Source organism: Astatotilapia calliptera, chromosome 13 (genome assembly GCF_900246225.1).
Source record: "Astatotilapia calliptera chromosome 13, fAstCal1.2, whole genome shotgun sequence".
Lineage (NCBI taxonomy): Eukaryota > Metazoa > Chordata > Actinopteri > Cichliformes > Cichlidae > Astatotilapia > Astatotilapia calliptera.
In genome coordinates, this window is record NC_039314.1 from 7,033,474 (window position 1) to 7,056,100 (window position 22,627).

At 41.5% G+C, this 22,627-nt stretch overlaps 3 protein-coding genes across 5 annotated transcripts in view; 2 read left to right on the forward strand and 1 right to left on the reverse strand.

Annotated features, from left to right (window-relative positions):
* cdh23 (cadherin-related 23) overlaps positions 1–22,627 on the reverse strand; it is a 195,409-nt gene that overhangs the window by 18,564 nt on the left and 154,218 nt on the right. For 2 of the 3 annotated variants that reach the window (XM_026191131.1, XM_026191130.1), the window contains exons 28-37: positions 18,875–18,935; positions 18,302–18,450; positions 18,027–18,162; positions 16,997–17,385; positions 16,553–16,654; positions 16,396–16,398; positions 16,084–16,233; positions 15,345–15,473; positions 14,346–14,474; positions 13,971–14,198 (exon numbers count right to left, since the gene is read on the reverse strand). In XM_026191131.1, coding sequence (XP_026046916.1) covers positions 13,971–14,198; positions 14,346–14,474; positions 15,345–15,473; positions 16,084–16,233; positions 16,396–16,398; positions 16,553–16,654; positions 16,997–17,385; positions 18,027–18,162; positions 18,302–18,450; positions 18,875–18,935 — 1,476 coding nt within the window. Of the gene's footprint in view, positions 1–13,970; positions 14,199–14,345; positions 14,475–15,344; positions 15,474–16,083; positions 16,234–16,395; positions 16,451–16,552; positions 16,655–16,996; positions 17,386–18,026; positions 18,163–18,301; positions 18,451–18,874; positions 18,936–22,627 lie in introns of those variants that run through there. The other variant, XM_026191134.1, reaches the window with a different exon arrangement.
* Positions 613–12,628, forward strand: vsir (V-set immunoregulatory receptor). The gene is made up of 7 exons (XM_026191136.1): positions 613–931; positions 7,341–7,742; positions 7,878–7,937; positions 8,036–8,146; positions 8,385–8,412; positions 8,801–8,976; positions 10,706–12,628. The coding sequence occupies exons 1-7, from the start codon at positions 829–831 to the stop codon at positions 10,735–10,737; spliced, it is 912 nt and encodes a 303-aa protein (XP_026046921.1). The 5' UTR covers positions 613–828; the 3' UTR covers positions 10,738–12,628.
* On the forward strand, positions 20,192–22,571 carry LOC113035518 (uncharacterized protein C10orf105). Its single transcript, XM_026191137.1, has 2 exons — positions 20,192–20,331; positions 21,472–22,571. Exon 2 carries the CDS (start codon positions 21,484–21,486, stop codon positions 21,979–21,981), a length of 498 nt encoding a protein of 165 aa, XP_026046922.1. The 5' UTR covers positions 20,192–20,331; positions 21,472–21,483; the 3' UTR covers positions 21,982–22,571.

A 22,627-nucleotide genomic window follows, 5' to 3' on the forward strand; every position in this document is an offset into this window, starting at 1 on the left:
ATTCTACCACTCCAAAACACGTCTTCCGGCCTGCAGACTATCACAGACTAAACGTCTAGATATTTCTAGACATACTTAACTAGAAGTAAAATCTTACAAGTCAGCAGACATTTCCTGATATTGTGACATCTCACAGATATAGTGGTCAGATATGCACCAGTCTGAAAATGTCCGTTAACAGAACAAGCTCATTTAGAAACAGTTTAATCACATAATTAGGGTTTGTTTTCTCCACCAAAAGACTCCAGCACCCTCAATACTATGTGCAACACATGTCGAGTCAACATATGTCTTGATGGTCATTTGCTAACTACCGTGTGAAAGCTAACAATAATATAAACAATGACTGAGCGAGCTGATAAGGTAATACTTTGGTGCGATTACAGTATGCAGATGTAAAAGCCTGCAGGCTGCCCCCAAAAATGTGATGATGCAACATTTTAAACTTTGCACCACTGAAAACAGCTCAAACTCTTTTAATATAAGTCTAACAGACAGGAACACAAAAATAAATATATACATAATTTTTAAATCCCTAAACATTTATATCAATATTGCCGTTAAAAAACAAACTAGTATCTGTGAGGCTCTTTTTGCGAGAAAGGATAGTGGGTGGGTCACTGAGAGCGAGAGAGAGAGAAAGGGAAACAATGAGGAGGAGCGAATAAGGGACTGTCACGCTGCTTCACAACTCAGAGAAGCTGGAGAGACAAGGGACGATAAACCTCCCCAACTGTTCTGGAGTAAAGTTCAGACAAGTCGCCTAGTTTTAGACTGAATGGGAAGAAAGTTGAACAAAGGCTACTTGTAGATCTAGTTGAAAGCCAAATGTTGTTTATCCGGACAGCCATGGAATGGGTCTCACTCCGTCGCTCATCAGTCTGGGGAAAGAAGTTCGTGTTTTGGTCGCTTTTGCTTTGCATAGCTGGAGGTAAGCACACACGTCCATCCTTTTAAGACTCGCTTAACTGGCTGATCCGGGCGTGTATGAACTTGTCAGTTGTGTTGTTTAGTGAGCGGCTAGTTGACTGGAGTCACAGATGGATTCTCTGTTTTAGAAAAGTCACCTGTCACACACTGATATATATATATATATATATATATATATAGATCTAAAAAGCATCTAGATGGACAAAACAGCCAACTTGCTGTGTCTTACGTGTCTGTACCAATGACAGTAAACCCTCTGCACACTCTGACTTTGATATTTTAACCTCTGTTAGCTTTTTACGACATGCACTTGAACGCAGCGACCCTGTAAGCCCGTTATTTTATCTCGCGTGTCTCTAGGTTTTTACTGAGTTGGTTTGTTGCTGTTTTGAGACAGAACATCTGGCGTGGAGCTGTTTAAACCGCCCGCCATGGATGCAGCCCAGTGGAGTGTAAATCCACCTTAAAGTCAGCGACTTTGAGCTTGACGAGATCAGAAGACCCCCCCCCCCCCCTTCCCCCCCAGGTTTCAAAACAACTTGTAAAATAAATGCAGCGGACACGAAAAGAGGCGGCTGCAAAAACGCAAGAAGTTGATCCTCTGAAAGAAGTTGAGGAAAAGACTTCCTTGTGCGCAAGAACTGCACATAGTTTATCTTTTTAAGACGTCCGTAGGTTTCTGTTTTCTTGGAATTTATTGGGGATTCAGCTGGGAGCTGCGATCATACCCACACTTCATTTATTTATTTTATAAAAGGGAATTTGGGATTGGCTGAAGTTTAGGCAACTGACGGCGGAGGAGAGAAGAGATGCAGCTGTCGCCTCCGGGGTGTAGGGTCCTTCACTTCAAACGCCGCTTAAAAACTCGGGAGAGGTTATCAGCTTTCGCCTTTAGGATTTAAATAAGCTCACCCAAAAGCGAATGTAATGTTTTACTTAAACTCTATACAAATCAAAGCGTTTCTAGAGCAGTTGCTTGTGGGGATTCAGGTATAAAGCCAAAACATTCAGTGACTCAGATATACCATTTGATATGTTTCTGAATTGTTTATGCAGCACAATGAAATCCGTATCGTTTAAGACAGTTTCCTCCTTTCAGTCTTGTTATGTCTTCCTTGTTGGGACGTTTCCTTCCTTTCAGCTTATGATGAAAACAGCTGTTTTTGCCACTGCCAGCAGTGGGTGTCTTCCCCATAAAAAAAAAACTGGAACCAAACGGTGCCAATTTTCCAACCAGTGAGTAAAAATAAAATTACTCATTCTTTCTCTGCCTCCTTTTCTGCTCGTGTTGTGGCAGGGATTGTGCTTGGTCACATGTGCCAGATGGGCAAATCTTTTACCTATGCAGCAATAAGCTGAAGATGGGGAGGGGGAGGCCCCGTCTTCGGCTTGAAATTTTTCTGGTCATCAGATTTTGAAAGGTCTGTGCATTTGTAGTAAAATCATAATATGAGTCACCAAAAGCAGCGGCCTTCATGCTGCTAGCAAGGGGTTTTCTCTCGCAAGGGCGTTTCTCTGAACAGCTCAAGGACACAGTGATGACCACTGTTGGTGGAACCTTGACTCTGCTTTCAACCTAATGCGACCTGAGATATGAAGACATTAAACTGTGCCAGAAAAGGTTTAACACTGGACGATGTAGTGAAAAACAGGAAGGCAAGGTCAAAGTAAAAAGAGGAAGTTAGTTTATAATAATGAAGTCAGTTTTTAAAAATGATGTAATCCCCGGATTTTTACCATTTTTGAAAAGACAGAAAGGCCCACGTCTGCTCATTTCCACGTCTGAAATGAGAGGCCACCTTCATTTTTAAAGTGAGGAAATAATTGTGCAATCGTGTTGTAAAACTTCTCACAAAGCTGTCATTACACAACCATTTACATGCCATTTATTATGTCAAGAAGAAAAGAAAGAGGAAGACAAATTAAACACACAAAGTGCACACGTTATTTTGGAAAATGCTGCCACAAATTTAGTTTACAAAGTACCAAGGGGCACATCAGATTATTATAAGAAAATGTAAATCTCTAAACGTTGACCTGCAGCTGTGACCCATAACCACTTCCCTTTGTGACAATGTAGAGTGTAGAGCAACATATTTAAAAGGCTTCCTGTTGCTGAAAAGGTGCATCTGTTTGCCATTTCATGCCAGGGGCTTTAACTGAAACTCTCTTACTTTAGAGAGGAGCTCGTCTCCTGCTGCTTTCACTAACACCCTGTAATGGGTTTGATCATCATTACCATTACAGTGGGTGTGAAAAGGGCAGGATATGTGTTGGGAAACAACACTTGCAAGTAGAGGATTAATGCAGTTTGAGAAAACCAGATTTATCTGAAGGGTTCAGCAGCTTCTGTAACATGAGGTAATATCACCGTGCAGACTCACCACAGGGTTATTCAAGACGTCAAAGGTGGGGAAATTTTAGCAGGGTTAATATATGTTTAATCAGCACAGACTATCATCCATGTCTGAACGAAAGAAAGCTGTCAGTGGCAACATGTCCTAAACAGGTGGCATTCTGCCTTAATACAAAGGAGGGCCTGTTTCTGGGCCCTCGGGGGCTATCAGGATTCTGAGAACAGTGATCAGAGGAGGAAACTTATATGTATAATTGAGCCAAAAACACGTCTGTTGTATACATGCAAGAGAAAATCAGACTGTTCCAGACACATGGCATAGCTTGTTGGTTTGGAAACCACATCGAGACAGCTCAGGTAGTACCGACACTGCAAACGCCACCCACTTGGCATGCTAAAAAAAATCATATTCATTTCCTTTGAATACCTATTTAAAGATCACAGCGTTGTCGGTAAGAAATGTGTGTGCACATTAGCTCTTCCAAGCTGTTCCCCCAGCAATTAGTTAACATTTAGCTATATTTACCGAAAAAAATGCTGTCTTTACTCTCGCCTTCGATATGCATCACTTCTGTGAAATAGGTCTACAGAAAGCTTAAAGAGCTGTCAAAATGAAATTAGGAGAAGAGGAAGGTAGGGTGGGTGTGAAACAGGAGAGGCGAAGGGCTTCCTCTCCTATTGTCCCACTAGGAAGCCATGAACAGTGGGGGGATAAAAGTTTCACTTTAATCACCATCCCAGGTCTTCCTATTGCTTTTCCTAACACACAATGGCTCCAGTAGAGTTCAGCCCCGAATACAGAATTATGGCATCGACCTAACATTGTGTTACACACACACACACACACACACACACACACACACACACACACACACACACACACAGGATGCACACATACTGTGCAAACAAATGTGCCAGCCAATGAAAGAGGAAAGGTGATCGACTGTTCTGCTGTATTTAACAGCAGCTGATTCTGTTAATATTTAGACAAAAACACTTGTGTGCTTATTAATTCTGGCTTGTTTGCACGGTGCAGCTTCCCCTTACAAATAAGTAGCACTGCCAGTAAGAGCCAGCAAGTAGTTAAATCCACTCTAATCACATTCAAAGCAAAAGTTTCTGCAGGCTTAGACGCATGTGGAAGTGCTTTCAGTGATTCACAAAAACATGGGTAGTTACTTTGGAGATTTAACTATCTAAATTATACAGCTACATAGAACAACATAACTGAACTTGTTAGGGAACTAATAAAACATGGGAGCTTTTAAATTACTTTTCTTTCTTTGATGAAGCTTGTCAGCTTATTTTTTTCATAACTAGCAGGGGAAAAGACTTTAAACGAAGCAGTAGCTCTCTAAGAAAACTATTAATAGAGAACGCACCGCAACAAGCAGGTCAGCAGAACAAGTTAAAATGAATCTGTGCAAACACAAAGAGTTAGGACCAAAGTTTTTAAAGTTTGGGATATGGCTGTAATGCGGCAGGCACAACAAAGTTAATCCCCCACTGTTTGAATGATCAAGTAATTGTGTAAGTAATGTGTAAACTGGTTAATGTATTGCCTCATATTGTAGGAAAGCTGATCTTTAGGGGTTTTTTTTAAATAGTTGTGTAGACAAATACAGTAAAGATGTGCTAGGAAATAATGACTGGCATTTTATACACATTTAAATAGTTTAATCAAGACTCTGATTTACAGGTTAATCCCCAACATTAATAGTGAGCATAAATCAGCAGGGACAGTCATCTCCAACGCTATAATTACTGGCATTGTGGGTAGTGGTCCAACCTGCTCGAGGTTTTTATCACATAAAGAAACACGAAGTTTGCAACATCTGAAGTTTGGCTTCGTGGAATAATGAGCAAGAAACGGGGAGTGGAAGTGTTTATGTGCTGGGATAACTCAGGAAGGAAGTCCACTCCCCAAATTCTGGCATTGACTGAGACTCCACCCTGACTTTCCCAAACAGAGATATGGACACACACACATACACACACACATTTACTGTAAAATTTTGCCATGGTGTCATTATAAAAGATACACATACGTGGGCAAACTCTTCTTTCTCTGCAGTCCACCCACACACGCACCCGTGCATGCAGCCTTCCTGTAACTTTTGCAGCAGTAAGCATTCTTTAATCATCTGTTACAAAGGCAGATCATTACAAAATAATGAGTCCGTTGACAAAGCTAGAGAATGACAGCCTTTTTACGCTGCTCTTTTAAAACATAGCGAGGCGTTATATAGGGTGTGCATTTTCCAGATCATGTGTCTGCTTTAAAGTGAGGTTCTGAGAGTGGCATCACACTGCCTAGCCTGAGGATGAGCTAATTTTGTTGTGTTTTTGCAATGCAATAATCATTGAAAGCACACAATTTATGTTTATCTATTCATGCATTCCACTGCAACACTGAAGAATTCACAACAGGATGTGGTTGAGGCAGAGAGTGAGAGAGGGAGAAAGGTTTATGCAATAAGCTGAGAACGGGCTCACAGCTGTGCAGCCGGTTTCCTGAATGTACATGAGTGTGTGCAGAAGATCTTTGAGCGTACCATCCTTTGAGATATTAATACACATAATCGATACACAACAATTGCTGTGTATTAATACCAAACAGCAAGATGATATTTAAAGTTAATAAACAGAACTTCAGTGGGATTTTTTTTTATACTGTCCCCATTTTAAGAGATGAAGAAGTTCCTGCCTATATTTCTGTAGCTCACAAAGAGGAACAAGAGATTTAACTCCCTCAGGACATTTGTATATTTTTCAAGACAGCAAACTATGCATGATTTTTAACCACAGTTTAAATGTACAAAATAGGAAGCAAACTTTGCACAAAAACCCAGGAAGCATGCAGAAGTGTGCCACTAAAGCCCATGTTAAGTTTGGCAGGTGATAAAATTACTGCTTTTACTGTGGTTACTTGTGCAATGACTCACTGTACCTGGCAGGAACTCAACTCAGCGCAACTTTTAGGTGTGCAACTAATTTCAGCAGACCTGCCATTTATTTTCTACATTAATTTCAAATTGCTCAAAACATGTTATTATCAAAATGTCACTGTAGGGTTTTATCCTTTGCTTTTTTAAAATCTTTCGTTATGTAATTTTTCCCTGGCAGTTTGTACCCTGGAAAGGCCCGCTGCCAAACCAGATGCGACTTATATTTGTACTTCCTTTTTTCCTCTGGTTTTTCTGGGTCATCTGTAATAGACAGCTATAGGGAATTTGTGTGATCTGAACCGAACAGAATAATAACAAGAATGGCTATTATTGCTTTGACCTTGTGACTCTGTGTTTGTCATTATGGTGAAATATAGTGCTGGAGACTTAGTTTAGTAAGTCTTTAGTAGGAACAACCAGAAAGGTTGCTTTGAGTACTTTGAGCTTTATGGGAGTTGTTGAAACAAAATAATAATAATAATAATAAAGCAATATATAAAACATCAGCAAATAAAAGACTCATTTTTGTTTTTGTTTTATTAGAATGAAGAAGTATAAACTTATATGATCCTACTTCTCCTTCCTGTCTTCTCGTTCCAAAGTTATACCAGCAAATGATCCGTCAGTGACGCACTCCACACTGATATGTATACGTAAAACATGTGCAGTTATACATCTATACATCCATTCAACTATACTATACATATCTGTACCCTTGGATTGACTCACACTCACAGCCACTTTCTTACACTTTACTCTACACCTACACTTTATCCCAATTTTAATAAATAATCATATTTATACTACATTGAAGTGTTATTAAATAAGCAAACAGAAATAAATCAATATGGCACAGTCTCACCCATGAGTACACACAGTGAAGATGCAAATGATCTGAGAACTCATTTGCATCACTGTTGTAGTTGGTGTGATCCTATTAAAAGCTGGCCACAAGTTTCACTGTCCCGCCTCTTTCAGTAGCGACACCCTAACATTAGCATCCCTAAACTTAAACATTTCTATGGATACGTAGAAAGGAGGAGGTACCATCTCAAAGGAAGTTGAATGCACTACATTCTTCCATTGCTTTTGTCTTTTCTCTCTAGCTAAAGGTGAGACACACCACGCCCAGCCCCATTCCACGCTGATTGCTTCTCCTCCCCACCTGTACTACACCTGTCCTGAAGGTGCAAGAGTCAACATGACGTGCGTCCAGAAAGGTACCCTGCTTTCCCCCAACGATGTTGTGAGGAGCACTTGGCTCTTCACAGCCCACAGTGACCAGCACTGTCATCCAGGAATGGGCCCAAGGAATTTTTCTCACCCACACCGTAACAGCACATTGCCACCAGGAGTGAAGATGGATCGCATGGGGCACAACCACTGGTTGATTCTAGAGAATGTGAAACCTTCGGACCAGGGCCGCTACTGCTGTGGGATTCTAGAATTCAATAAACATAGCTTGGTGCAGAAAGCCTACAACCATGTTATTCTACAAGTTATACCGCGTAAGTATGTCAAACGCTGTGAATGTGCACTAAGGTTATCAATAATATATTTTGCAAGAAGCTCAGGAGCTGATGTTGCTGAACAGTGAAACTGTTTTGACACGAGTGAGAACCGATTTATTTATCTCTTTCCAGCAAGGAAAGGATTTCAGAATTGCACTGTCTGGGATCCCACACCAACTGCAAGTACTGCAAGTAAGTATGAAACATTATTCAGGCCTTCAACCAATAAATGTCTGAGGCAGTTATTTCGTGATGTTATTAAACTCACAGCCTGTCTGTTGCTTCCCTAGGCTCTGTGCCAGTGGCCTTGGCTATAACAGCCTGCATCGTGGCTCTGCTGTCCCTGCCTCTTATTCTAGTGCTCGTGTACAAACAGAGGGAGAATTCACCGTTAGGAAGACGTATGTATTACTGATGTGCACAAACAGCTACACACACACTCACACTTAATTTCCACCTTTGGGCCACATAAGTCTCTCACACTGGACTTCCCATAGTGTTTGTTCTGACACGTTTCCTGTCAGTGAGCTCGATTAACTGTATTTCACACAGTAGGAAGCGCATTCATAGTCTTTTTGTAGTGTTCCGCTTTGTTTCAATTCATTTACAATGGCCCATTTCCTATTTCCTCTCTCCCAGGTGGACAAGAGCTAGTGAGGATGGACAGGTAAGGTTTCCCACAGGCAGCTGATCTCAGCGACCAGCTTCAAAACACAGCTGCTCCTTAGAATAATAGACTGTGAACACGGTGGCCACAACACTTGTGACACAATAGCTAGATTAAACCCACTAGCCTCATTAAAATAAACTAGTTAAAACCATGTATACATTTTTTTTCTTTTGCCATGATGTGTCCTGTATATGCAAATCCTACTGCTAATCATTTAAGTGTAGTGTTAAATTGTCATTACAGAAAATCCCTTATTAAATCCAAAGTGACAAACATGAAACTCTTGCATGTCTCTAGGAAAGTTTTGAAACAGTTTACTGGGTCATATTGAAAGTTGCTCACTTGTAATCATGCTTCTTCTTCATGTATGTGTGTGTGTGTTCAGTGAGGCTCTGGGCCATGAAAACCCAGTGTTTCGAGGGGGATCACCAGAAACAAAGACCCGCACTGTTTCTCAGATCATGACCAGGCAGTCATCCGAGACAGGTCGCCACCTGTTGTCCGAACCGGGAACACCCCTTTCTCCTCCGGCACATGGCGACGTATTCTTCCCAGCAGAAGGTAGGACCCCCCCCACCCTGCCTCACAACTTGTACTCATACAATATTCATGCTGAGACTGAGTCGCTGACATAAGGGACCTTCCACTGGTAAACATCAAAGCCCAAAAAGGCAGTGCAAGTCATCTCACTTTTAGAGGTCATTTACATGGCTTAGTGTGTTATATCTGTTGTTCCGATATTCTTATTGTTGTGAATGAATGCAAATCACTTTGTTCACATTTATTTCACACTCAAAAAAAGAAACACTTAAAAAAACAAAAATGAAAAAGTACCGGGATATGCGTGTAACTGCATTGCACACAAGGGTTTTGCAAGACACCTATATCAAAATGTGCACTCAGTCTGGTAAAAGACTGATGCAATCAAGAACCACTAGTTCTTTCTGTGCTTTTGCTGAAACATCCTGCGTTTGGTGGAAGTGTTGGTGGAAAGATGCTCGTGAATTTGTAGTGCGTAGCTGCACACTCAAAAACAGCTGGGCTGAGTCTTGCATGACTCTGAAAATATATTGTGTAGGAGATTTCATCCCCCCCGCGCACACACACACACACACACACACACACACACACACACACACACACACACACACACACACACACACACGAAACCACCCCATTATACTGTCCACTTCTTAATTCTTCTCACAAGTCATTCTCCACCCATCAGCACTCTCATTGAACACTAATGGCTCCTTCAGTTGTTCCTTCTGACTCAACTTGAAATAATATTGAAACATTAGACACGGTTAAGGGGTTCAATCCTTAGTGTTTTTCTGCCGATTCCTGGGACACCTGTGCAGACATTCCAGGCATACTGAGGCGGATTGCCCCCATTTCCTTATAGCACGGTTTGAGATGTGCATGGGAAGAGGGTAAGGTACAACTTACTGAGTATACAGCCTTAAGCAACCCATAAAGGTTTCAACACTGTAATAGGTGAATATATGGACAAGCCTTCCTGAAGCTCAAACAGAAATGAGAAACATAAACATAAGGTAAAATTGTGCCATATGCTGCAGTTTTCGCCTCTTCAATCAAACATTATTCTTTTACTGGGGAGCTGGACGCCTTTTCCATTTCTTGGTGTGATCTCTATGTTTCCCGTCTGCAAAGAAAAGTCAAAATTATTGATAAAACCTTCATATGTTCGACATAAAAAACAATATCTTTGACATTTGTCAAGGAGGATTTTCCATGCCGGAGCTCATTTCCTTCAGTGGTCCACAGATGTTATGTTGAAATACACAGCTTCTCATAAGGTTTCATGTTACATGGATGGAGGCCACACTTTAGCTTTCTTCTTCATTTTTTCCAACTTGCTGACCTTAAACTTTGCGGAATTCAACAAGCAGCACTTCCCTGTTATCGCTAGCATGTCGCAACCCAGACCCAAGGCCTTGTTGTTCTGCTTTTTAATGAGTTTTCAGAAACACGAGTAGTTCTGTGGAACTGATCAGTCTCCATGTGTGTCTGTAGTACTCTGAGATGTGGGAGTTATGGAAAAAAAAAAGTTAAAAAAAGGAAATTCTTTCAATTTTTTCATTTGACTTTTGAAAGATCAGGTATGTTTGAGGCAGGAAGTGCACATTTGCATGTTCGAACACCCCCATATCTAATTTTCCACATAACAAAAAAAGGAAAAGAAAAGAATTGTATGTTTGTGTAGGTGGATAGTGATACCTACAATGATTTCTGTGCTCTCACTGACATGCACTGTCTTTGCTTGCAGCTGCCATCCCTGAGTTTCCAGAGTTCCTGTAGGTTTCAAGAGGAGCTGAACCTCAATCATCACTCAAACTGCTGATCTGGAAACAGCCCCGCAACTATCTTCCTCTTCTCTCTGCCTTCAGACGGACGCTCTCCTTCGAGCCATCTCAGAATAACCCCGGATTTTAGTCTGTACATTGTCTGGACCCAAGGAGGGAAAAAAGAAGGCTGCATTTCTTTGATTCATAAACTACTTCCACCTGCAACAACAGCTGCAGGCAAAAAGTGAACTTTGGCTCGTGACGACTTGTTGTGCTTCATTTTACATCCAAACACTGGCGATGGCTTGCAAACTATTCATTCGAATCAGGTACCTCGTTTGGATGAAACACACTGCTTATAATAGTGTTGGCATGTTTTTGATTCCAGCCCTAAATAACTCACTTTGCGTGACTGTCTGTATAATTTGTGTCAGTATTGCGGTTTCTATATGTCAGCAAGCACACCAACCAAAGATCTATGCTATAGAAAATGTGCAGGGGTGGCATGTTGTTTAGGGCAAGTCAAACCCTAAAGAACTCACAATGATTTCTGTAAATTTCCTGTGTCACTCTTGTGGTTTCTTTGTAACTGCAAGGGGGCCAACCGAAGACTTATTGTAAATCTGTCTTTATGTATTTGCTAAATGCACAAGCTGTCTAAGAAACAATCCTATGTAAAAGACCCCACACAAGACTACTTTTTAACTTGTTGATGTTGTAACCTTTACACAAGAAGGCAGGAAGGTTACATCTCCAGGAAGCAAACAGTGTTGTTTTTGTTTTCTTTCTTCTTCATGTTTTTTTTTTTTAAAACCGAACAACTGGTGTGAGGACGACTTAACACCCTTTTCTCCCTTTAGTCATTTGACATAAGCCGTCTGCACCAGCGAACTCTCAATCATCAGAGAAGTGCCAAAGGTCTTGTACAAAAAAAGAACAGTTTTTGCTTTTACAGGCATTATGCTGTTCCTCTGTTTTAACTTGAACTTGCCATGTTTTCTATTTCTTCTTTGCTACCTCAGCTATGCGTAAACTCTGTTGCTTTAAATACTGTCTTTCCTTCCTGTGCTTCCAGAAACGCAGCCCTTCACAGTGGCCTTAAATATTCTCATAAAGTGCTGAAAATTGCAGGAAGAATTTAGAAAAAGCATTCAGAAAAGACGTTCTTGCTTGTGCTCGTGTACAGTTCAATAATTCTAAACAAAATGTTTATTGTTTTTTACTCTTGAATGTAGCTGATTTTTATTAAATAAAGAACAACAACAAAAACCTTAAAACAGTTTAATCACTGCAGTGGAAGTAAATCTTTTATGAATATTTTTGTTTTTTATTTTTTTTATTTGACTGTGGTAAAATATATTGTAGTATTCATTTGTATTTTATTAGTACGTGTGCAATGGGGCTGTTTGATAAATATCAAATATTTCAAGTGAAAGTGCGGGAAAAAAGCTTTAAAATGTTAACCTAAGATCAGTGAACACAACTTGGCTTAAGAGAAGAAGGGCGAACGTATATATGACAGCATTTTTGATATTATTTAGTGTGACTGTAAAAACCACCGGTGGGTTTTTTTCACACTGAGGTGTACAGGAGGTGCTTGGAGGAAATCCTCTCTAGAACGATGTGTAGCAAGTGTACAGTTCGGGTTATTATGTAAAGATGTTTTTATTCTCTAAGAGTTAATGATTGTTTTTTGTGTTTAAATGCTTGTGTTTTCCATTATGCCTGCTTATGTGTGTCTGTGTATGTGTGTTTTTAAAAAAAATCTGGACTGTGACCACATGTTGACATGAGCGCAAACGTTAACAAAATACAAAAAGGCTTGTAATTAGCATGTTTGTTCTGTATATTACCGCTGAATCCTGCTATTAGTGGCTTTTATAATAAAGTGGCACTTTAAAGCCTTGTGTCTCTCAGTTGTTCCTTTCAAATGGCAGGTCTCCAAAACTATTACATTACAAGGACATACTGCACTTCTGTCTGGGGAGCCATCACAGATAGAACAAGGTTGTTCCACTTGTGTGCTTCTAAGATGGTGCACACCAGAGGGAGACCGGCATTGAGGAGAGAAAATGATAAAACAAGCTTAGCATCTTGTTTCATGAGAAAAGACAGAGCTAGATGACTGATAAGTGAAAATCCCCGGTGATGGCCATTGTTCTCTTCCCAGCTTTTTCTCCAGCTTTACATTGACTATTTATACAATGCATTAAAAAAATGTGCATTATTATAGGTGTAAAGTAAATTTATAGCACAAAACTCAAGTACAAGTTACATGACAGTGGATGCCTTTGTGACTCATACAGTACTGTACATTATTCCTTCTGTATAAGCACACAAAGGGGAAAAGAAGAAATGTGAATTGTGGCTTTCGTTTTGACAAAATGAAAGCCATTTAACTTAAAGAGAATATCAAGAAACCACTATATTTGTCTTCCTGCATTTTATATTTGCCATATTTGTGCCTTAATTAGGTCAAGCAGATAAGAAAGCATTAAGCAGACCTTAACAGAACCCGTGTCTCGGACAAGAGTGTGAGTAAGATCAAAACTGTTATGTATAAGAAGCTGAATCCTCTTAACCAGTATTATTCAACTTTACTCATCATCATCATTTGTCCTGAAACTCACCTTGAAATTTCATTTAAGTATATTTCCCAGTTATTATTTTAACATCTATTTCTTAAATATAACACTTACATGTGTTATTTGAGAGCTTATATCCATTATTAGTACACTGAAAATAACCCATCTGTCTGCATACTGCTGGAGCCTATGCTAGGTATCATAGGGGCAAGAGGGAGGGTACACCCTGAACAGGTCGCCGGGCCAACACATGAGTCCAATTTTTAAAAATGGGGTAAATTACAAATCCCCAAATAGCGCTCGTAGGTGTCTGTTTTGTTTTCCCAACACAGCTGCAGTGAGTTTACTTTAATATCAAGTGCCAAAAATAACTTTTCATCCACTGAGCTGTGGCGTCTGGCAGTACTATTTACGTCACAACACAGATTGCGGCGGCGCTACGTGTTAGTAAATGTGGCCCATAGAGGCAGAACTATTCATGTCTACCTCATGCATGCACACTTACAAACACAAAAAATGGTTAGTTATTTATTATCCTGATGAATTCAGATTCAATACTCTCAGTGATCTGAGAGTAGCTAAAGGAAAAAATTGTTGGAATTGATATTAATAAGATATGTTTGCAGCATGTTGTAATGCCATGCTTACTGCTGTGCCCTACCGACAGAGGTGGCGTGCCGTCATCTTCCACGGTGACCGTTAGTCGGTACTCGGCCTGGCGCTCTCGATCGGGAGGGGATGGGCGCGTCACCATCTCTCCGGTCACTCGGTCCATGCGGAAGGTCAGGTCCTGGTTTCCAGCAGTGAGATAGTAAAACAGCATGGCATTGGGACCGATGTCCCGGTCTGTCGCCATCACACGGACGACTGATGTACCTCCTCCAACGTTCTGCAAAGTACATCAAAAAAGAAGCCTTGTTAAATTATGGATCATCTGTGGTAGACTATAATAAAACTTACCAGCTGAATACTATTTCTGTATACACTGACATCACTGGCTTGCTTAGCTTAGATCGTGTGTCGAGTGCATCCCTACCTCATTCACGCTGACGTTGTAGCCCCTCTGGCTCTCAACAACTGGCGCATTATCATTAACGTCCAGTATGTTGATGGTGAGAGAGTGGTCCGTGTGTCTGGGAGGTGAGCCATTGTCAGTGGCACGGACCTAAAACAATACATGTGAACTGATGTGCATTAGAACACAAGCCTCAGCATGCATTTTGATACCTGGCATTAAACCCCACAGAGGATAAATAAACGAAACGCATGCACTTTGAATACTTTATTAAAATCTGTTTTCATTAACATCAATAATATTAAAACATGACGAGTAAATGAAAAACACTTGTGCCTTTTGTCTCTACAGAACAACAGTCTCAAAAAATGTCTATTTGGTTTTCAATTAAAAGCATCAAACATAAGGCCTGGGGGCCAGAATCGGCCCAGCAAACACTCCAATCTGGCCATTGAATGGCTTTGGAAAATGTGAAGTAAGATCTCGGACTTGAAACTGTATTTTCTGAACTTTTTGTACTAAAGAAAGACCTCCCCCATTGCCATTCATCCTAACAAGTGTAATTAATTAACTCTTTAATGGTTAAAAAATTAAAGATGTTTTTTCATAATCTACCACAGAGATTTTTCTTCGAATTAATAAGAACTTCATGTTTTATAATTACTGGACTGTCTGAGTCTAAGCTACCAGAACTTCCTCTGTAATTTTACACGCTTCTTAGAATTTAACCTCAATGCGTCATACTGACCAAGACTCAATGTTGAATTGCACTTCTTTTTCATATACAGAGACATTTCAATGATTTTAATATCTAATTAAACTTCCTAAACAGTGACAGAAATGGGGGTTATGTGTGTGGCCCAACATGTAAAATGTGTTTGGAGTTCCTGGTTAAAAGTATGACAAGTAATTAGTTCATTGTTGTGCTGAATCAGGGATGAGGTGTAAGTTTAGAGCATGAATGTGAAAGAGACACAGGTGTCTGGTAAAACTGTCCTATAGTAACTATAGTAATCTGACCTTCAGTAGATAGCGGTCTACAGACTCCCTGTCCAGAGGAGCATTGACATAAACCTCTCCGTAAGTGTTGTTCACAGTCTTGATCATGAACACATCTTCCATGTTGCCTGCCACCAGAGTGAAATTGACCTGGCAAAGAGCAACAAGTCAGAATGAGTGAAAGAAAAATGGGGGCAGACAGTCACTGACTGTAAGTCAGATGATTACTTCTACTTACTGCAACCAAAAATGAGAGTGTGGGTATTTTTAATAGCTTTTCTTTCACATTAAGAAAGTAAATTAAGAAATAAGAAGTGAGAGTCCACAACCTGCGCAGTAGGAAGTAGCAAAAAAGGAAAATGTGATACTGGCAGCTTAAGTTGGCCATCGAGATGCCAAAATCTAAGAGAGCCGATGTGAAACTGAAATAAGTTTAATTTGACTTCTTGTATTGCAATCTGAGGAAGTAAATATTTGTAGTACTAGTGCCAGATTAAGAGATACACAACCTAAAATAAGGGAAACACAAGTTATAAATGTCACATTCACTTTTGAGATGCCGGGAAAGCACGCTTGCTTGATTCAGGATGTGTTAGGAACTAAGAAGTGAAAAAATAAAGCACCATATTTGGGAAGCAACGTCTTTTTTGCTCTTTGTCAGCTGTTAAGTGCAGTAAAACGTAAAGTAAAAGATATGATATTAAGCGCCACACACAGAAGATCTTTCATTATTTTCTGCTGTTTTAAAAAAAACCCTCACCAGTCCATTTAAACCAGCATCTCTGTCCCTTCCCAGAACTACTGCCACCTTTGTACCCTTGGGTGTGTTTTCCGGGATGGCGCGTGAAATATCAGATGTGATGTCAAACTCTGGACTGTTGTCATTCTCATCCAGAATGGTGATGGACACCTGTACAGAGGTACGATCGAATGGAGGTTAAATTCCACATTTGCAAAGTAATACTTACCTTGAACATTAAATAAACCCGGGCAAACAAAACATAATGATCACGTTACACAGCAAACGCATTTACTGTTGTACTTAACATTCCCCATAAAAAGAACGTCTTACCTTCTGCAGTTCCAGAGAGGGATGCAATTAATAAAAGAGGAAGGCCATTAGCTTTCTGCGCCAGAATAGACACAAACACATGAAGTAATAAATCCACAAGGCACAATAATAGGAGGGGTAGGCCCGAAACAACACCATTCACAACAAAGGGGCGTACCACAGTGGAGTCCTTTTTGGGTCCTCCATCATCAGCGACAACAGTCAGCGTGTACATATCACCCTTTTCTCTGTCCAGCAGGCCTGTCACTGTGATGCGGCCCTGAAACAACACACAGACACGCATCAGCAGATACGGTAACCATCATAGAGTCCATACAAGATGTAAGTCCCAGTGTGACAGCGACGAAAACAGAAGAAAATTAACAAGTATCACACAAATCAACAAAGGAATCCCCATTTCTCATCTATCAAAGGAATCAAATGACTTCAAAGCACCTAAAGCACTTTGATCAGCTTACAGTCATACAGCAACACGAGTGTTAGCCTAAATCACCGGGGACGAGGTGTTACTGAGTCGCATTGCGGTTAATGGATGAAGCACACATGAAAACAAGGCATGCACACTGTGATCAAATCATCAGTGACCTTTCTTCCACCTCACCGTGACGCTGTCTATCTTGAAGAGGGCTAGAGCTGCGGGCGACGTGTCGGGGTCGAAACGGTACTTCAGCTGGTTCAAGTTGTCGGCAGACTGCGCCTGCACCTGGACCACCTCTGTGCCTGTGGCGATGTTCTCACGAAGCGAAGCCTCGTAACCAGCGGAGAAGAAGGCCACGGCCTCATCCAGCTCATTAAGTAACGTGACGTAAACGGTGCAGAAGCCGCGGTGGAACGGCGGAGCTTGGTCGGTGGCTGAGACGTTCATGAGGTAGGAGGTCTTGGTCTCGTAGTCCAGGTAGTCCACAGTGGTAACCAGGCCGGTGCTTACGTCCACCTCAAACTTGCGGTCTGAGCCGGATACGAGGGCGTAGGCGACGGCTCCACCATCACCTGAACAGCAAGAGAGGAAAAAGGTGTCATTTCAAAGAAAAACAACTTATAATAAAAAGGTGTTTTTCCCCCCACCTACTGTTACTAAGAATAACAACTTTAAAAGTTTGTAACATTGTTTCGATGAAGCTATAGTTACAAAACGCAACCTTTTTCCTCAAGTCTGTTTTTTATTAATCACAGTTGTCAACGCTGCTCTTTTGGCTATATGATGTTTATTTCGGTTTCAGGCCTGATCCTGATCTAATGTTTTGGAAAATGTATGTCACGGCACAAGATGCGTCAGAAGCTGCCTAAGCAACACTTTACCCAACGGGAAGTGAATAAGAGGAAGTTTGTGCCATGGAGCAGAAGTAGTGATTTAAATGCCAATTGCGATGTTTCGTGCGCACCATAGTTACAAAACCAGAGGGGAAAAAAAATAAAGAAGAGGTTGGTTTGTTCTCTTTGTGGAGGCACCCACTAGTGTTAGGTTTATTGATCTGCAAGCTGATGATCAAAGGCACAAGCTATGCTAAATAGCACAGCTAAATATGTATTTCCATTTGGTGTTAGATGAAGAAAACCTGATGCTGAATGGTTATTAAAAAGATCTGGAATCAAACATTCCCTTTTCTTGCCATATTTGAAACCGAACTTACCAGTATCACGGTCAGTGGCACGCACCACAATCACAGAGGTGCCGATGCCAGCGGTCTCTCTCAGGCCCAGACGGTTGTACTGTTGCTGGGTAAACACCGGCACCTCATCATTGGCATCGTCTACGTATATGATCACCTGAGGAGGAGACGGTTCACATTTCCTAAATAAATATATCGAACAGCCACATAAAAGACAATAATTTCACCTCCAAACAAACTGATTATAATGCACATATAATATATTTTTCATCGGATGTGGTTTCTCTGCTTCTCACCCTCACAGAGCTCCTCATGCTGCCCTCATCACTGTTGTACGCCTCCACTTCCAACATATGGGAGCTGCTGGTTTCTCTGTCCAGAGCCCTGAGGCCTCTTGTCACCAGTCCGGTGTCTCTCTCTATACTGAACAGATTGTTGCTGTTCCCTGCATGCATCACAAACACGAGCGCACAGACAGAGAGACAGTGAAAGGAAGGGAAGGTGAGATGAAGCCAAGAGACCTGAACAAAATTGCACATTTAACCTAGGTTTACTGAAGTCCACTGAGTGGGTCATTTCATTTGCTGACATGGCAAATTCAACTTGTTTAAAGAGCCCGTCATCACAAGTACTCTGACTCTTTGGCAAGACCTGACTCATACACACTGAGTAAAGCTAAAGCACAGGAACCAAGAGGAATGATCAAATCAGTGAATCTTGAGAATTTTACTATGTTGACAATTTTCTAAAGAACGTATCTTCACAAAGCTGCCATCACATATTTTGAGACTGTGTTTAAACTTGTAGACATTCAATCAGCGAACAGGATGACCACGTGCAAAGGTTTTCTAAAGGACTGCGACACTTACCAGTGAGGATCCTGTACAGGACTCTCCCATTCTCTCCCTGGTCTGCATCTGTAGCTTGAACCTTTACAGACCAAAAATGAAAAAACAAATAAAGACATCTGCATTGTCTTAAAACATCTGCACAGGATCACGGAACTTAATCAAATGCTAAATAACATGGAAAAGCAAACCAGCTCCGGGAAAGGAAACAGCTCTGCAGTTGTTTTTGCTTTAAAATTGGCAAAGGCACGCTTTAAAAAAAGTGATAGTCTAATGGCAATTATTGCAACTTTATGTGAGAGCTATCATTGCTCAAAACTAAAATCATGACAGACTTAAACAGTTGGATTTGGTTACCACAAGGTTTGAGCATCTCAGTTTTTCTAGTCTCTTTCTCCGATGACAGACGGAACATTTCATATGCATTTTTAATAATTGTCAAGGCAGAGGGAGAAATCTGTATACTATCCCATGCACCACACATTGCCGGGTGCCCAGTGTCTTGTTGCCACAACAACCTCTTCGCAGCTTGGCAGCAATAAACTCTCTCTCTCTGTGTTACAGGCAGATGGCCAGAAACACCCAAAAAAAGCCAATCTCAGCACAGACAGCACGACTCCACAGCGTACACAGATAAACAGTGAAACCTATTGGGATGCTGGTGAATGGGCCATGTCATACGACTGACTTTCTGAATCCAGCATTGTCGCCGGCACTGGATGAGGCCGACTTTATGTCACACCTCGCTTCTCTGTGAATGTGTCAAAATCTGTGGAGGTACCTACAAAGTGCAGACTTAACTGCACACAGAAGAAACGCTCATTCAAGCACATTTACATGTGCAGTCAGGTGCACGCATATAGTGAGACCCACACTCTCGCGGTCTCTGTCTTGCCCTGTGTGTCCTCCTTTGCGCGCTCTCACTCCCTCCGTGAAGAGGGGCCCAACTTCAGTCTCATTAGTTTTATAAAGAGATGTAGAGAGGAGAGGAGAAAGAGGAGGTGAGGGGAGGGGGAGACGGGAGGAAAAAAAGTGGCTGGGGGTCAGATTGGTGAGTGATGAATAGGGCACTACACAGTGGAATGCACCACTTGGTCCATAAAAGGGGGTGCATGAAAGTGCAAGACTACATTGCGGAGCCAGATGTTGGAAGTGCAACCGTGTGGTGTAGACGCACAGCTTTTTTTTAAATCTAAGACTCTGTGTGACTGACAAAATATTTTATTGTCTTTGGCTCTGTGTCATTAAAGCAGCTGAGACGTATTACTTCTGTGATGCTGTTCCTGAGACTTTACCCCCTTTTCAACCCCGTTCCCCTCTTCCTCCCCAGCGTTTCCCCCTCTGTTTCTGGGAAAAGCCGTAGTTTGAGGGGGGAAAAACAAGAGCGTGCAGTTACAAAGTGTGGATCTACAAAACAGATCTGACCTCAACTACTGGAACGAAGCAAAGTTCTGCTTTAAAGTCTCCAAAGTGTCAGCGTGAGTATATATTTTCAAGGGATTTCAGCGTCAATATTAATTGCTAAGAATATACCACAACAGTAAATTATTGAAATCACTGGAGATGTTATATTGCTAGAATTCATTTTGTTTCTACTAGAAATTAATTATTAGTGAAATTGCGTGCACAGTCAGTTAAATTTGCAAATGTGAATCTGACAAACAAAGCGTGCTAGAAAAAAGTTTTGTTGGTTTCAAAACTAGCTGAGTAGTCAGATCTGGAGGAGCAACAATGTGGGGAGAAACAGAGGGAGAGCACCTTAGAGCCAGGCTGCCGAGCTTAAGAACAGCGCGTCTAATCACGAATATGTGCAAGCTACAATATGTGTGGGTGAGAAAGAAAGTTTGTGTTTGAATAGCTGTGTGTTTGTGTGTGTGCATGCATGCGAGTGCGGCGTATGTGCTTGGAGGCGCTGACTAATGAACTGACTCTCTAACGAGCCATCCTGCTCCACTGGCCTTTTCACAGCTTTCCTGGCATTTGGTCTTAAAAATAATTTCACGTCCCAATGTGTTTCCCTTAAACCGATAAGCCATGCTTTGTCTCCACTGAATTAAGGACGATGACATTTACAAATGTTACTATGCTGAAGATGGGAGGGAGGGATGGGGGTGGGTAATTGGAGACTGGGGTAGAAGAGGTGGGTTCCTTGCATTTTACAAGAGGGCAATTTAATAAACCCAATTTGTTTTACATTGAGGAAAGCCTGTCAAGCATTGACTGTTTTGTAGTCCTTGATTTAATAGCTACATAATTGCCGCAAATGCCAAACAGTCCCTGCATCTGGCTGTGCGTGCAGGCGTTTCTATGCATATTTGTGCATGTGTGTCATTGTGTATAATGAGCTCTTGAGTGTATGAGCCTAATTAAGCAAAAACATGAGAATAGGCCTAAAATAAACCTAGTCAGCAAAGTTAGGCTTGGCTGGAGATGCAAGCACGTCAAGAGAGCTGTTATGGCACTTTGATGGAGGCTGACCACACACACAGACACCCATACACACACACACACACACACACACCCACACACATGCATACACTGAAATTAGCCAAATAGACTAAAACCAACACTCACACAATCTCTGAAACATCCTGACTAATATAGCTTTCTCCTTCCAGAACCGAGACAATATGAACACCACTGATCCGGGCTCCAACGTCACCTTTACTTCTAACACAGAAAACATCACTCTGTCCACCCTCACCACCACTGCCACCTCTGTCACCATTCGACAGCCCCCATCTTATTCTTCACACATCCACGACCCAGAATTCACCATCATGGTGGTGCTGGGGCTGTCGCTGCTGCTGGCAGGATTTGCAGCCTTCCTGGCAGTGTGCCGGCCCTCTGAACAGGACGGGGACTCCGAAGCGAGCTGCGGGCCAGGGGAGAGTTCGACTCGTAGAAGGAGGACGTCCAGCGAGCCCCAGCTGAAGGTGTGGAAGAGGCTGGGCTCGTATCGGCGTTCGTACAATCTCTCCTTCAGACGGCCGCCTCATCGCAGGCCGCAGGAGCGCGAGAGCACACGCGCTCCCCTGCCTCCAACTCAACAGACAACACAGCCAGAGGCCAGCGGAGAACCCCACCTCACTGTGCCTTGTCTATTCGACTATGTTACCGAAATCTGACTTGAAGAGCACCTGAAGGACGATTGACTGTGCAGCAAACATCACTAATACCAGGAGAGAGTGAAGAGTGCATTTATAGTATTTCTCTAACCTTCTTTGAATGCTAGGTGGAGGAAACGCAGGAAAAGTATTTAAAATGTAGATAATCAAAAAGCATATTTTTGTTACTGATCCCAGGTTGAAGTTTGGATCACAGGTGATCTTTTTCATCACAGCTCTGTGCTATAGTCACAAGTGACTTTACAGTGAGCAAAAGAAATCAATACAGAAAATTTTAACACAAGACACCAGCAAAACGACTTGGAGGCGAAAATTAAGCCTCAGATGACAGAATATCACTTTAGTCTGTTTCTATATTTTCACTCAAATTCAAGCATCGCTACCCAACATCACACCTCTTGTTGCTCTGATGCACCGAAACCCATCCATCTGGAAATTCACACACCTTAAGACAAACACAGTCACGCTAGTCTCAGATTATGGGGGGACTCCCTGTATGGACAAGAAGACAAATGTAACTCAAGCCAAAAAGAGATCACTGTAACTCACTCAGTGTGTTTTAAGGAAATAAATTTGAGTTTTAAATTCGCTAACAGTGCCATTTCTGTCAGGATGTGTTTTGCAGTATATATGAGCGTGTGTTTGT

Coding starts and splice junctions, on each gene's coding strand:
- LOC113035518 (XM_026191137.1), top strand. CDS start 21,484: ATGAACACCACTGATCCGGGCTCCAACGTCACCTTTACTTCTAACACA.
- vsir (XM_026191136.1), top strand. CDS start 829: ATGTTGTTTATCCGGACAGCCATGGAATGGGTCTCACTCCGTCGCTCA. Junction 7,743..7,877: donor TATTCTACAAGTTATACCGC/GTAAGTATGTCA, acceptor ATCTCTTTCCAG/CAAGGAAAGGATTTCAGAAT. Junction 8,977..10,705: donor CGTATTCTTCCCAGCAGAAG/GTAGGACCCCCC, acceptor CTTTGCTTGCAG/CTGCCATCCCTGAGTTTCCA.